The sequence below is a fragment of the Podarcis raffonei genome, chromosome 2, assembly GCF_027172205.1.
Source record: "Podarcis raffonei isolate rPodRaf1 chromosome 2, rPodRaf1.pri, whole genome shotgun sequence".
Lineage (NCBI taxonomy): Eukaryota > Metazoa > Chordata > Lepidosauria > Squamata > Lacertidae > Podarcis > Podarcis raffonei.
Window position 1 is genome coordinate 35,872,901 of NC_070603.1, and position 15,354 is coordinate 35,888,254.

Below are 15,354 nucleotides of genomic sequence, written 5' to 3' on the forward strand. Positions count from 1 at the left end.
GGTTTACGTTTTTAGGAAACTGTAAGTTACACTGTGGTTAAGACTTGTAGTTTTACCCTTCTGAAAGTCCACATTCTATCACAGTGATGTATGGTCAGACTTAGCAGCCCCAATTGTTAAACACTTGGATCAAGTTATAACCAGTTTTATTGCAAAAAGACCCTGTACACATTTATATCAATTCTAGTACCTTACAATTTTAGCTACCCAACAAGTCATTAACATACAGAAACATGCATGAAAAGCAAGAAAGATCACCCATCCCTTCTGCATATTAGCAACTTGTCACTGTTGAGCAACAAAGCTCACATCACTGAGTTTTTATGTGAACAGTCACTTTTAGCATTCATCCTGAGTGAAAGATGGAATGACTTAAGTACAAATGTAACATATTATAAACAATTTCATACAAAAAAAGTCACAAATTGAAACCAAAGTATTTTACAGAATTTACTACAAAACACCATAAAAACTGCCTCCTCTTAAGCCCTCTCCCCCCGTATCCTACGAGCCAACTGGATGTCTTTGGGCATGATGGTGACTCTCTTGGCATGGATGGCACACAGGTTCGTGTCTTCAAAGAGACCCACCAGATATGCTTCACTAGCCTCCTGTTTTAAAACAAGACAGACAGTGTTAGAAACCATGAACTGGTACACGTAATTAGCCCTTTTCCCCATTCCCCCACAGCATACCTGGTTAAAAGTAACTATTAACACATTCATACCTGCAGAGCACCAATGGCTGCACTCTGGAACCTCAAGTCTGTCTTGAAGTCTTGAGCAATCTCCCTTACCAGCCTCTGGAATGGAAGCTTGCGAATCAAAAGTTCCGTGGACTTTTGGTAACGACGAATCTCTCGCAGCGCCACAGTACCAGGCCTACAAAATTAGTAGAATAGTGTGAACAAGGCCCCAAGCTGCAATATCTAAATTCAGATCTTGCCAGCAGAGAAGCATTCCTGAAAACAGCGAAAAGTGTGCTGTGAAGTGGGCAACCACTTCCCTAAACCAGTACTTTAAGGTACTGTCAATACAGCCCTTATCATCTCTTAAGTGTGTAGATATGAACCCCGGCCTGCTTTCCGGAATTCACTGCTGTTTTTTTTAAAAAAGGCAGATGTTCTTATTCCCTCCCCCCTTTAATTACCTGTAGCGATGAGGTTTCTTGACTCCACCAGTAGAGGGAGCGCTTTTTCGAGCAGCTTTGGTAGCCAGCTGTTTACGTGGAGCTTTGCCACCGGTGGACTTACGGGCAGTCTGCTTGGTACGGGCCATTTCCCTTTACTTTTTTTTTACTAGGAGGAAAAAGCAAACGAGAGGTTAGCAACGGAAGCGCTAGCCCTAACACCCTCCCTTCTGACTCTTTAGTGTTTTCCCTACCACTTCGTGCCAGTTTCCACTAACCTCCTCCCTCCCTGCCACTCTTCGGAGGAACCGCAGCGCAAGACTAGTAGCAGATGTCTGGGCGCTGCTCCCTCCGCGGCGGCCAATGGAGGACATTCCCCGGGGAATAGGAACGAGGAGTCACGCTGCCTCCCGCCCACGCGCGGTAGTAGTAGAACCGAAGCCACTTTTCCGCTCCATTCCACCCCCGCCGGTAGTTACGTTGCCATGACTACGACTATCGGACTATCTCATCCCCCCCACACACACACCGCGGGCGAAGCGAAACAAAGCGGCCTTCACCACCCCTCCCCCACCACTCCCGAAACACGGCCCAAAATACGAGAAATACACGTCCACCTTCCCCGCCCCCACCCACCACCCCCCTCTCCGGCCGCCCTAAGCAGAAACTCACCACTTTCAGGAACGGAGCCTTTAAAAACACTTCCGCTCTTACCAGCCGCAAGGTACACGTCCTACTCCTTCCTCAACGAGCCCGCAACTGTCCCCTCCCCGGCGCGGGGACACTGTATTTATAGAGGGAGGGGGCCGAGAACGTCATGACCTCACAATACAGACACGCAGCGCACGGAGCCATTGGCGTCTACCTCCGTTGGCGCCGTGACGTTAACTGACACAAAGGCCGTTTCCCCGAATCTCGGCCGTGATTGGATGAAACCTCGACAGCCGATTGGTTGCTAAAGCTGCACTCCGATTGGATATCGTGAGCTGAAGCAGACCAATCGGAATTGGAGCCCAGGAGAAGGTTGTGATTGGCCGGCAGAGAACATAGTTTGGATCCTACTTTTTGTTGCAAAGCTCCACAATGGAAAGTCAATGGGAAAGAAAAGCTGTCCGTTTGGAGTGTCCCAGACTGAATGAGGCGGGTAAACAGGAGGAAATACTGCCACATAAATTATCGTAGGAGGGAAAATGGTAAAGCCAGGTAGGAAGGTTGCAGTCGTATTTGAATATATCTGACTGTTTAGCGTCAGACCAAGTGGTACGAATAAAGGAAACTTCAAACATAAGTCAATAATTATTTTCTAAACAATATTGCACTGAACACGGATTATTTATTAAACAGTATTGCACAGAACACAAACACAGCTTAAAACGCCCCTTTAAAATACCCGTCACATAATCATAACTCAAATAAACTAAGGTTAGAAATTTTATATTTTTTTCAATTTAACAGTATATAGAAGACAAATATTTCTTAATCAAATCTAGTGGGTAAAATACAAATACTTTGGTAGGAAAACTATTACTCTATTTGGTACTCTAGCTGGCTTGCATGATCAAATAAATACCTGCAATAAGTAACACATACATATTTACAAAACAAAACATTTAAAACATGAAAAGTTCCTAGTTAGCAAATACACATTATGTTAAGTGATTTTAGCTTCTTTATAGAAACTCCCTGCAGCTTCTAGGATGAGGGCCTAATACTGCAGTCTGGTGTGAAATGCAATGAGAAGTATAGACTACTGATATGTACAAAACTATTGACATATTTTCTTATACATCTTATATATGAAGTGCATCCTAAGTAAAAGCAATATACCTGATTCTATTAAAGCACAGGTATTGCATTCTCTAAATTCATGTATTACTGATCACACAATAGCTAATGATTACATTAATTAACCCTACAGTTCTAGTATTTAACAGGATGCAAATTTGACAAGTCTATTATTCTTTCTAATCATAGTGTTCTATAAGGTAATAGTACCGAAAAAGACAGACTCTGTTGGTAAGGTTTGAAAATGACTTCAGATCCAGCAAAACCAATTACATAATCTTTACTAGCTTGGGCATTTCTGTTGAAAGGAAGACACATCTCAAAACTGTTTCACACTCAGTGCTGAAATTACATTATATGTGTAATCAAGATGAAATTGAAGATATAAACAATGGGACATATACTGCACACCTTATGAAATCTTGCTCCTCCACTGGCTCACAGAAATTTTATTACAGTGATAAAGATTACTAATACGTGTGGCATGAAGATGCACAACATTTGCATTTCCAAACAGGTGTGACCAAATGCTGTTCATTTTAAGCACTATATTTTGTTACTGAACATCAAACATAGAAAATAGTTGTACTTTTGTGTACTTATTTTTATTTAGTTGCAGTGTATGTACTATAATCACTTTCCTGGGAGTAAACACTATTGAGCTTTGTGGGACTTCTCAGTAAACATATATATTACTGTGGTGTTAGAACACCCAAGTTTCACAGAACAGACACCACGGCACTGCCACACCCCTTCCCATTAGAAAAAATGTCTAAGTGCTTATAAATTGATTGCACAATCAAATACTAATTATTGTTATATTGAATACCTTTAACTTACCTCCATTTCTTTGCCATGGTATACTTATTTGGTCAGTCCACAATGAGACAAACTGGACACATAGGTATGTCCCCCTTAATGATAATAACAATGCAATAAATGATTTATTGGGTTCCTCATAGCATCTGTGTATTAGATCAAATGAACTAAATTGAAGTCAGCAGGAGTAGGACTAATGACTGGAGATTTGTGATATTTATTTATTTAACAAAACCACTTGGTTGTTATAAAACCTATACACATAAAGAGTGAGACATACAAATAAGTTAACTAGCGGAGGTGGGAGACTTTCAACATACTGTATAAGATTAGTAAGTCTGTCTTTCACACCTATCAGTAAGAATATGTCTAAGAAAATCGTATTGCGATGAAACTATTCTACCAACACCCAGCCATAATCTTATGATTTGCTGCTGATAGCACAAGACTTGGTTCAGAGATCCCAGCATCACACAAGGGCAATCTTTCACTCAAATAGCACTATCATTCATCAATGCTGCTTACGTTCAAAGAAGCATAGGCCTTACCAATAACAGAAGCATTATAACATGGGGAGAGAGGCAATCAATTCCTTGTATCCCACCAGTCCAGGATATCTTTGGCTTCTAACTCCAGTATAGCTTTGCCCTGTTTAAGAACTGAATCAAAGCAATTTCCCATTTGCTTTTAAGGGCAAGCACCTTTCTGTCCTAGTTGATTTCCACACTAACATAGTTTACATGGCTTTGTGTAAATGTGTAAGTTCCTGGAGGGGATTGGGGCTGCTGTGCTGCTTTCCTGGTCGTCCTCCTGCCATACTACCATCAGCTAAGCCATGGTTTGGCTTACTATGTCTGAACCTGGGCTCATGGTTTGTCTTGCTCTAGACAAACCGTGGTTCTGGCTTTGGAGGACACTGCTAGGCTAGGCCGAGCCATGGCTTAGCCCGGAGCAATAGGAGGACCAGGGAAGAATGTAGCACCTGTGATCTCTCTGGGAACTCACATGTTGTGGTGTCAGCCTGTGCTTGCATCACAAATACAATAGGAGATAGGATTAAGCTGTGTCTTTGGCCATAACCAGTTTCAAACTGGGCAATAACTGAGTATTCCAGTCCTCGTGTTCACTCCTTGACTCCAGATGTTAAAGGATAAGCAAGACGAAAGCCTACTCTCACCACCATATGTAACACTAACAAGATGCAACATTGTACCTGAAATATTGCCATAAAGAGCCTAAAAGTGTGGGGGGGGGAGGGGAGACTCCAACCCTTCTAAAGAAAGTTTAAAAGGCATGTTCAGCCCAAAAGTTTACTTGGAAATTAGTCCAAATGGCTTCATTTCTGAATAAATATTGTAAAAGTCTGGGAGCATAAGACTTCAGTCCTATGTAAACTTTAAGCCGTACTAAACAGTGTATGGATCACTTTCAAGCCAACATACAAAGCAGTGTGCTGCATAGAAACCACCATAATATACCTAAGAAGGGAGATACAGTGGTACCTCGGGTTACATACGCTTCAGGTTACATACGCTTCAGGTTACAGACTCCGCTAACCCAGAAGTATTACCTCGGGTTAAGAACTTTGCTTCAGGATGAGAACAGAAATCGTGTAGCGGCGGCGCAGTGGCAGCAGGAGGCCCCATTAGCTAAAGTTGTGCTTCAGGTTAAGAACAGTTTCAGGTTAAGAACAGACCTCCAGAACGAATTAAGTTCTTAACCCGAGGTACCACTATACTCAGTACTGCATATGATTTGACCCATGCCAACTATACAACTGAAAGAGGAATTGTAAAGCACCTTGTCTTCTGAAATGTTCTATGTAAATAAATTTATGTGCAATAAAGTCATTGCATTAACAATGGCTATACATATCTAGTTATTACTGTAAAGCTTTAACCATTTTATAGTTAAGTGGCATAGTTTCTGACAAACTATTATATTTACTCAGACACCTCACAACAGCAGAAATAGCTCATCCTGTTCTAATGATAGCAAAACATTCTATGAGGATTTCGTCTAATCAACTGTTTTAAAGCCCCGATTTTCTTTCACTATAGAAGCTGTCGTTGTCAACCAGAATTGCATACAGTACTGATTTGCCATCTTAAAACTATATAAACATCCTACAGTTCTTTACCAGAAGAACTAGTGCACAAACTCCTTCATCTGCGCTTGCTGACATTTGCTTCCAAGTGAACATCGTTTGGATCGGGCTGTATCCGTTTTACGTGCGGCTAAATTGTTCAAAACGCTTCGAGGCTTGCATAGCGCTGCTTCTACTTAGATCCGCTTGATAGCAATCCATGGAGGAACTCATCCGAACTACAACTCCTATGAAACCCCGCGCTGTTGCACAATCCGGGGCAGCGAGCGCAGGGCACCCCTGGAAGTTGTAGTTTCACTGGCCGGAAGCCCAGTAGAAGAAAAGGGGGACTTTCCGCCATCACCGGGACTACAAGCCCCAGCATGCTTTGGGTAACCCGGGGCGGTAATGGCGGCGGCAGCGCCTGCGCATTGCGGTCTCCGTGCGGACCGCGCAGAGTGAATAATAAAGCTCTCCTCCTCGGTGGTAGCGGGCGGCGGCGGAGGGAGTGGAAGGCAGGAGCATGTCGAAGGGCCCGGTAGCGACCGGGCCTCCCGCGACCGGGCCGGTGGCGCCCGCCAGCGCGCTCCAGGCGCAGCCCGAGAAGCCGCAGCACTACACGTACGTAGCGAGAACACCCGCAGCCGCCACTTACTGCTGCTGCGACCGCCGCCGCCGCACCCCTCCGCCCGGCACCCGCCCGCGCGCCACACACGCCTGACGTCAGCGGGCAGCGTGCGGCTCGCGCGCACGGAAGCCAACCGCCCGCCCGGAACCGGCTGGAACCGGTCGTGGCCGGCCTGGGCCGGTGGAATTTCGCCTGAGTGGGAGGGGGCGGGGCGGGAGCTGGCACCCCCCCCCGCCGCGCGCTTTTCCGTTCCCGCGCGCGAGTGCGCGCGCAAGAACAACCCCACATCCATAATACACACACCCCACAAGCTGAGGCGCGCGATACCCATGATGCGTTGCGGCTCGCGCACCCCCTTTACGTTGACTTGAGGGGGGTAGTGGGTACCTCTTTTAATCTTCCTCGCCCCCCTTTCCCCAAATCATCTGTTTTGTACTTGGTAGTGTCTCTCTCTCTCGGCTCTGCCTTCTTCCGCTTAGTAAAACGGTAATGCGTCTTTCCATGCCGCCAAGTAGGACGGTTGTGAAGTCAAATGTTGGAAAAACAAGTGGTTTAGTTTACTATGTTTATATATAATCTTCGCTTTCTTTCTTTCTCAAGTACTAACCTCGTGTTAATGGCCGTGGGCTTGTGGTAAACACAAATAAGGGCATCCTTTATCTTATTTCGAACTGTCTTTTCTAGAGTAAAGGGACCATCCCATAAAATCTAAGCTGCTCTTTGCCAGAGCTTTGACTTTCTTTGCTGTTCTTCCTTGGCACTGGGTTAGTTTGTCTTTCTCTCAGGAGATGCCCCGTTAAAATTTCAAGAATAAGGGAAGCTGTGGTGTGTGTTCTGTGAAGTAAAGGATGCCAAGCCCAGGAGAAACGTTATGTATAGTAAATTGCTATAATTCTAGGGGGGAAATGGTAACAAAAGAGAGAGCAGAAAATAGTGTTTTTTCTCAGTCGCTGTAGTACAAAATGCTTTGGTAGAAAAATGTCAAAGGGATACTGAGTTCTGAAATAAACGGCCTGTTAGTGTTCTGTGGCAATTGTGTGAGGAAAGTATTGTTTTCACTCCATTCAGAAATCCTGGTAAATTCTCTTGTGACCTAATTCTGTGAATAACTGGCTAAGCAAATGCAGGTATTTTGGACCAGACAGTGAATTATGTGCCACTGGTGACATCACCAACCTCTGTAGCATTGCACTGCAGGTGCAAATCCGCAAAGGATGCTAGTACCTTGGCATAGTGTTTTGGGACAGTGGTACTACGCTAGAAACAGCCTTCATTTCTGTATGTGTCTTGTGGTATAATGCAAAGCTAATATATGGCATGGAATTGGCCAGAAATGAAGTACAGTCAGGTTAGAACTAAGAAAGTGCAACCCTTCATGTATCTTAGGCTGCAATCCTATACAGTGGTACCTCGGTTTAAGAACAGTCCTGTTTAAGAACGGTTCGGTTTACAAACTCCGCAAAACCGGAAGTAATGTCCCAGTTTGCGAACTTTACCTTGGTCTAAGAACAGAATCCAAATGGTGGAAGGGCACCAGTGGCGGGAGGCCTCATTAGGTAAAGCGTGCCTCGGTTTAAGAACGGTTTCGGTTTAAGAACGGAATTCCGGAACGGATTAAGTTCGTAAACTGAGGTACCACTGTACCTACATTCCTTGGACTAAACCCATTGAACTCAATAGGGCATACTTCTGATTGGACATGTGAATTGTCTCAAGGATATGGAGAAGTGGAATAAAAATGTTGTAAATCAATAAAATGCTTCAGAGCTAGTAATACCGCTACAAGCAGTCACTGTGTTTTAACTGATAACAAATGTTAGTGCAGAGTTGTCTTACTTGTAACACAGAAGATCCTGCTGCTGTAGCTTGCTCCAGTATACCTGCTCCATGCAAATACTCATTTATTTAATAAGTTTTGAAATTAATGGCTTCCCAGCCAGAATGTGGTACGCTGCTTCAGGAGGCAAAGTTGAACAGTAAAATAAATTGGATACATAACTGGTCAATTGGGACTCAACCAATTTTAATATCAGGCCTAGTTTACAAGTATGACTGTAACACACACACAAAATCAAATGGTGAAATAAATGATACCAGGAATACAGTTCATAGGTGTGTGTTTTCATTTTTGCCTTGTGGGTGCATTTTGATTATTTTAAAGTTTACTGAACTCATCTGTGAGGTTTAAAAATCAGTTTTCTTGTAAAAATTTGCTCAGACAAAACTTGCTGGTAGACTTTGCAAATTGATGTTTCAAATGCAGTCTATTCTTTGCATGATCACACGTATTTTACTATAGTAATCAGGACTTATGCTGAAGTAAGTGTGAGCTTACCTAGGAGTAAGTAGGGTTAAGATTGCAGCCTTAGTGCAGCAAATGCATTTGTGTTCACAGAATGTAATGCTTGGCATTTATTTGCATTCATTTGCTTATATTTTTGGCATTTATTTGCTTTTTTTTTTGCAATGAGAGAACCATGTGTCTTCTGGTTCTGCTGACTGTAATCTGTCCTTGATCCCTTCTCTCAAAAAGTTACTAAAGTGTGCTGAATGTACTGAAGTTATTAATAAGTTAACGTCTGCTTATAAGTGTAAGGAATTTCTTGCTGGACTGTTTCTTACATGCATATTTATGAAGTAATTAGTAATATGTGTATTTAATAGTGTGTTATGACTTCATCCACTGTGAGGAATTAAACAGTTGTCTTTGCAAAGTGAAAACTTTGAGAACTGAGATAATCGTTACTATACAAGTCGCTGATGAATGTAGATATCTCCCTGAAGAAACATTATTGTTGCTTGAATCTGCCTTCCCCAGAAAAAAACTGACAGCCACTGACAGTGTTAGAAACTGAGATATGAAAGCTAGGAGCTAAATGGCACCTTAAACCTAGGTTACGGGTACAACAATGGAGTATCTAGGCACACTTTTTAATAACAAGAATTGTTGTTGTTTAGTCGTTTAGTTGTGTCCAACTCTTCGTGACCCCATGGTCCAGAGCATGCCAGGCACTCCTGTCTTCCACTGCCTCCCGTAGTTTGGTCAAATTCATGCTGGCAGCTTCGAGAACACTGTCCAACCATCTCATTCTCTGTCGTCCCCCTCTCCTTGTGCCCTCAATCTTTCCCAACATCAGGGTCTTATAACAAGAATACAAAGCTGAAAATTAATGAACTGCAGCTAAAATATTATGTTCACTTTTCATATGATCTAGTCCTTCCCCTGCCTACCCCCTTAATATTCTTAAGAGGGTCTCTTCTCTAGTCTTCGGAGAGTAGCTGGAAGTAAAAGGTAAAAGGACCCCTGACCATTAGGTCCGGTTGCGGATGACTCGGGTTGCCGCGCTCATCTCGCTTTACTGGCGCGTACAGCTTCCGGGTCATGTGGCCAGCATGACTAAGCTGCTTCTGGCGAACCAGAGCAGCACACGGAAACGCCGTTTACCTTCCCACCGGAATGGTACCTATTTATCTACTTGCACTTGATGTGTTTTCGAACTGCTAGGTGGGCAGGAGCAGAGACCGAACAACGGGAGCTCACCCCATTGTGGGGATTCGAACTGCCGACCTTCTGATCGGCAAGCCCTAGGCTCTGTAGGGAGGCAGAAAAAAGTCTTCCTTTCCTTCCACTCTACAGTTTTAATCTGAAATCTTAGGCACAGTACTGCGCTCAGAGCTCAGAAACTGCTCACGCTAATGAAATTCCGTGTCACAAAATGCGCATAGAACAATGACAGTTTTGAACACTGGTTTCCACATTATATTAGGGACACTTAAATATGATCAGTTATCATTTTTATGTCTAATTGTCTCATAATGAAACATGGTTAAGATGACTGAGTTCAGACATGCTGATCCACTTCTGGAGCCACAGCATACCTGTATCTTCTTTAGAGGTAGATACACATTTTCTTAAGCCTTCGAGATTTTAAATTTTGGGGGGGGATTTTAATCTTGGAAATTAGAAGCAAGTAAATTTCCAATTTTGATAATTGGGTAAAGCAAAATAACAACCCAGAGAAGGAGAGAGATAGAGTGTGTTCTTGTGTCCTTAACCAGCTGTACACCTTATACTGGTTAAAGTAGTTGGGCTTGAAACGATAGCAACATTTCCTCTCTTTTATAAGATGTTGGAATGTATTGAGAATGGCAGGAATATAATTATGAAGGGGTTGTTGCTGGAATGTAAAAGTAGTTTTTGTATGCCATTTAAAAAACACAAATCTAGAAATTGTGGCTGTGTGAGAAAGATAAAATGTTTAGGCATTGGGCTGCTTGAAATACAAAGCTAAACCATGGTTTTGGTGTTACTTAAACAAGCCTAAAGACTGCTCTCGTGCCCCTGGCACACATGCCCCTGGCACCTTCCCTTGCATGCCACAACACTTCCTTCCTGATTTTAAGCAAATCATAGTTCATCTCCCCCCCCCAATTATTATTTTTCGCAAACTATGGTTTGTGCTTGTGTGTATCCCAGTTCTGTTACATAGAAGTAAGTTTGCACTGGTGCTTTGTCACCAAGGCTATGTATACTTCGCAGAACTTATATTATTATTTTAAAATGTGTAGAAAGGAAACCTAAATCTTGTGTCAACTAAAGCTGGTTTTTTTTATTTATTTGGAACAGTTTTGCCATTTTATGCTCTCATAAAATTCATTAGACTTCTAATTGTGGAGAGGAGCAAGAAGCTATGCAAGGTACTTATCCCTAGACCACTAGAAAATCTGTTTAACCTCTTGTCAGTTAGGCTGTTGGCTTGTTTCTCTCCAAATAATCAAGGGTTTTAAACCACAGTTAAGTTTCAACTATGGTTTAAAGAAGTGGTTCCCAAACTTTTTCGAGCCCCCGTCCCCTTGGTTGCATAAAATCAACTCTAGGGCTTCCTACCTTACCCTTCTGTATAAAAAGCATTACTGTACAGTCATACCTCGGGTTACAGATGCTTCAGGTTGCGTTTTTTTGGGTTATGGACCACTGAAACCCGGAAGCACTGGAACAGGTTACTTCCAGGTTTCGGAGGTTCCAAATCGCAACCTGCGCAGACGCGCCGCTGCGGGTTGTGAATGTGCATCCCGCATGGATCATGTTCGCAACCCGAGCACCCACTGCATTCAGAATAGTGGTTTGCACAAGCCACTAAGGAATACAATAACACAAAAAAATCAAAACAATAACCATTAATTGCATATTCACTGAAAATGCAATGGAAACTACGGTATTTCGTTTAAGTAGTGATGAACTTGATCCAGTGACACCAGTTTTTCGAAGTCATATAGTTATTTACATCTCCAGCACCTCCCTGCTGCCCCCATGCCTTTAAGCTCCCCTCCCAGGTAATCCCACCCACCCCAGCGGGCTGTACTGCGCACTATGGGAGCCACTGGTTTAAAGTCATGTGTGAACAAGGCAAGAAAGTGAGTGAAATCATAGAATCACAATACACTCCTGAGTTTGCCTTCCTTTTTTGTAACACCACAAATTTGCAATAAAGTTATAAACAAAGGCGTGTCTGCTTGAGGTGATTTAACCCCAAGAGTTCAAGCAATGAGTATGACATATTAATTCTATCAGTCAACCATTAGCTCTTCCACTTGCAGTCTGAAGAGCAGTTATTAAAAGGGAAAGCCTGAATAAGAGACAGTAAGAGTTTACTAGACGAGAACTATAAGGAGTAATAAGCGTGAAAAGCAGTGAGATTTCCATGTGAACAAAACTCATTGTGTTGAAGAAGCTGAAGATCAAATGTAGTTATTGGCATGGTATGTTTGTCTCCTTTCATAGTAAAATGATCATGTGAAATATTTGCTTGAGTATTCCCATGCAAAACACTTAACTAGTGGTCTATTTTTATAAGCAAATAGAACAGTGTTGGTGTTAAAAGGATTTCAGTGAGATTTCTAAGTAATGCGTTTTTGGAATTTTGCATCTTGATCTTGGCAACATGTTTCCTTCTAGCCAGGGGACTATGAACACAGAACTCATGACTACCTACAGCAGACCGATTCAGGCGTAGTTTCTGTACCAAACTGAGCAAAACTTACTCCATTACTGGATGTGGTTTTACTTTTGCAATGTAGCAGCTTGTTTTTACACATGGTCAAGCTGATTAACTTGCTGATTAATAGGGAAACCTGTTTGGGGCAGTTACCTGAAAATTCTGTTGATTTTAGCAATTAATTTTTTTCCTCAGAGAAGCATTTTTGGTTTCATTTTCAGTCAAAGTACTTTGGCTTAACTCTGTTATGAATCTGTCACACTAGGGCTGCAGTATCTAATTAAGTCAATGGGATTATTCAGGAGTTGGCTGCAGGCTACAAGGTTTATAAGGGACGCGGGTGGCGCTGTGGGTAAAAGCCTCAGCGCCTAGGGCTTGCCGATCGAAAGGTCGGCGGTTCGAATCCCCGCGGCGGGGTGCGTTCCCGTTGCTCGGTCCCAGCGCCTGCCAACCTAGCAGTTCGAAAGCACCCCCGGGTGCAAGTAGATAAATAGGGACTGCTTACTGGCGGGAAGGTAAACGGCGTTCCGTGTGCTGCGCTGGCTCGCCAGATGCAGCTTTGTCACGCTGGCCACGTGACCCGGAAGTGTCTCTGGACAGCGCTGGCCCTCGGCCTCTTGAGTGAGATGGGCGCACAACCCTAGAGTCTGTCAAGACTGGCCCGTACGGGCAGGGGTACCTTTACCTTTACCTTACAAGGTTTATACTAAGACAAAATAGCTCACATACTTCCCTGTTCCTGGAGTTGAGGTGGCACCTGGAATCTGTTTACAGAGTTTTGGCTGTAGCATTGGGAAGCATTCACTGGAAATAGATATAAGGACATGCTTATTTTGAATTGCAATTTTATAATTGCACTAAGAATACGTAGTTCTTGAAATGTTTTATTGGCTCTCAAGACCCCAGAAACATAGTCATATGAAAAATTTTACAATTTTGCAATCTGTGTTTTGTGTGTGTGTGTGTGTGTGTGTGTGTGTGTGTGTGTGTGTTTTCCCAGAGTTGGGTGGGGATAGAGAATCAAGAAATGTTACAAAATAACAGAATGTCATGGCAGTTGTTACATATGACAGCAGTTAGATGAGTGCTTTATACATTTGTGGCATTGTGTGAACATCTTATTGAATGTTTTCATCTTCTGTTTAGCTACTTTCCTTAATTTTTGTAAATGAGTTATTTAAGGGACTAATCAGTGTCATTGTTAATGCCAATACTTCCCCTCCCCCCCAACAACACTCAGAAGTAGAGTCACTGAGAGTTTGATTGCAGTTTGACATGTTCCCTGAAGTGAAGATGTTATAGTGCAAGGCAATACCAGTGAGTTCCACATGATTTGAAAGTTAAACCCAAGAATCATTGGATTTTCACCTGTGTGTGGAAATTATACCTTGGAATATGTTAGACTGAAGCAAAATAAGCATTTCTTATGACCAATTGACAAAGCTGTATTCAAAGGAAGTGAAAGCAAGTGATCAGGTGTGTTAGGAAAGAAAATATTCATTTTAAAAAATGACTGGTTGTGCCAGAATGTTAATGGAGATGCACATTCAAAAGCAGTCACATTGAAAATGATCCACTTAGATTTATTCACTTGGATGCAAGCAGCATTGACACCTACTGCATCTTTAAATGCATTCTGCATTCAGGACACCACAGATGAAAAAGCCCTCTCCTGTGTTGACATCTGCCTCATCTCTCCTAGTAGGGGCACTCTACAGAGGGCAGTGGAATAGAAACATCTTACCAATCAGACACATTGTTTCAGGAGTAGGGAGCCCTTAAGGTACCTGAGTTCCAAGCTGTCAGGGGCTTTAAAGATCAAAACCAGTGTCTTGAACTGGGCTCAGAAATGAATCAATAGTCACTGAAGATCTTTTAAAACTGGCAGGATACATTCCCAGTGAGCCATAGTTGGCTTTTAATGATTCCAAGTACATTAGTTTTTCTGTTAGTTAAGTTGATGATACTTTAACAGTTAGTTTGAATGCCAGATTGTTATTTAATTAATTGGTAACATTTGCTTCTCATATTTCCGCCAGAAAGGCACCCAAGGAGACCATCTTTAAGGAGTCAAGCAATATAAGGGCCAAGTTAACAGAACAATCCTATGCATTTTTGTTCAGAAATGAGTTCTCACTGTGTATAATAGAGCTTATTGCCAGGTTAGTGTGCATAGATCTGTAACCTTAAATCTTCAGTAAATATTTAAATGATACTGACAGATTGCATTTCTTTAATATTTGTAAATGTTTCCTTTAAAAAAGGCATAACTTATTACAGTCTCCATATTTGCAGACATGGTTTTCTTTTGTTTGGGTGTACAGTGGTGCCTCGCAAGACGAAATTAAACCATTCCGCGAGTCTCTTCGTCTTGCGGTTTTTTCGTCTTGCGAAGCACAGCTATTAGCGGCTTAGCGGCTATTAACGGCTTAGCGGCTTTAAGAAAAAGGAAACAAACTCGCAAGCCCATAGGGAAATTCGTCTTGCAGAACGACTCAAAAAACGGAAAACCCTTTCGTCTAGCGAGTTTTTCGTCTTGCGAGGCATTCGTCTTGCGGGGCACCACTGTATACAGTTTTCTTACTGTATCAGATACACAGCACCAATCTAGTGAAACCTTGTTATGGTTTTCACTGTTACCAGAGGTACAGCTATCCTCCAGTTTATATACTTCCTCATGGTCCTGGGCTTGTAGAAATCCCTGCCATTGGGAGATGTGTCAGGTCTGAAATCTTGGATTGTGCAGACAGGCAGTTTTTGCCTTTAAGTTTAGGCGAACATTTGATCTTTAATTTGATATTTTTTCTTTCTGCTGTATTTATTGTTTTATAAAACATAGTCTGTGTATACACAGGTTGCAGAAGCAAGAGGTTGCTTGCAGTGCAGCCTATCTTTCCTTCTCCCCTACACCC

General features: G+C 42.6%; 2 protein-coding genes across 3 annotated transcripts in view; one reads left to right on the top strand and one right to left on the bottom strand.

Moving 5' to 3' along the window:
* Window positions 1–129: 129 nt before the first annotated feature.
* Window positions 130–1,297, bottom strand: LOC128407519 (histone H3.3A). The gene is made up of 3 exons (XM_053375994.1): window positions 1,150–1,297; window positions 728–881; window positions 130–611 (listed from the first exon to the last, which is right to left on the bottom strand). Exons 1-3 carry the CDS (start codon window positions 1,275–1,277, stop codon window positions 483–485), a joined length of 411 nt encoding a protein of 136 aa, XP_053231969.1. The 5' UTR covers window positions 1,278–1,297; the 3' UTR covers window positions 130–482.
* A 4,855-nt stretch (window positions 1,298–6,152) lies between these two features.
* Window positions 6,153–15,354, top strand: part of UNK (unk zinc finger) — a 48,906-nt gene continuing 39,704 nt past the window's right edge. The window contains exon 1 of one of the 2 annotated variants that reach the window (XM_053375941.1): window positions 6,153–6,439. In XM_053375941.1, coding sequence (XP_053231916.1) covers window positions 6,342–6,439 — 98 coding nt within the window. In that variant the 5' untranslated portion in view covers window positions 6,153–6,341. The remainder of the gene's footprint in view (window positions 6,440–15,354) is intronic. The other variant, XM_053375940.1, reaches the window with a different exon arrangement.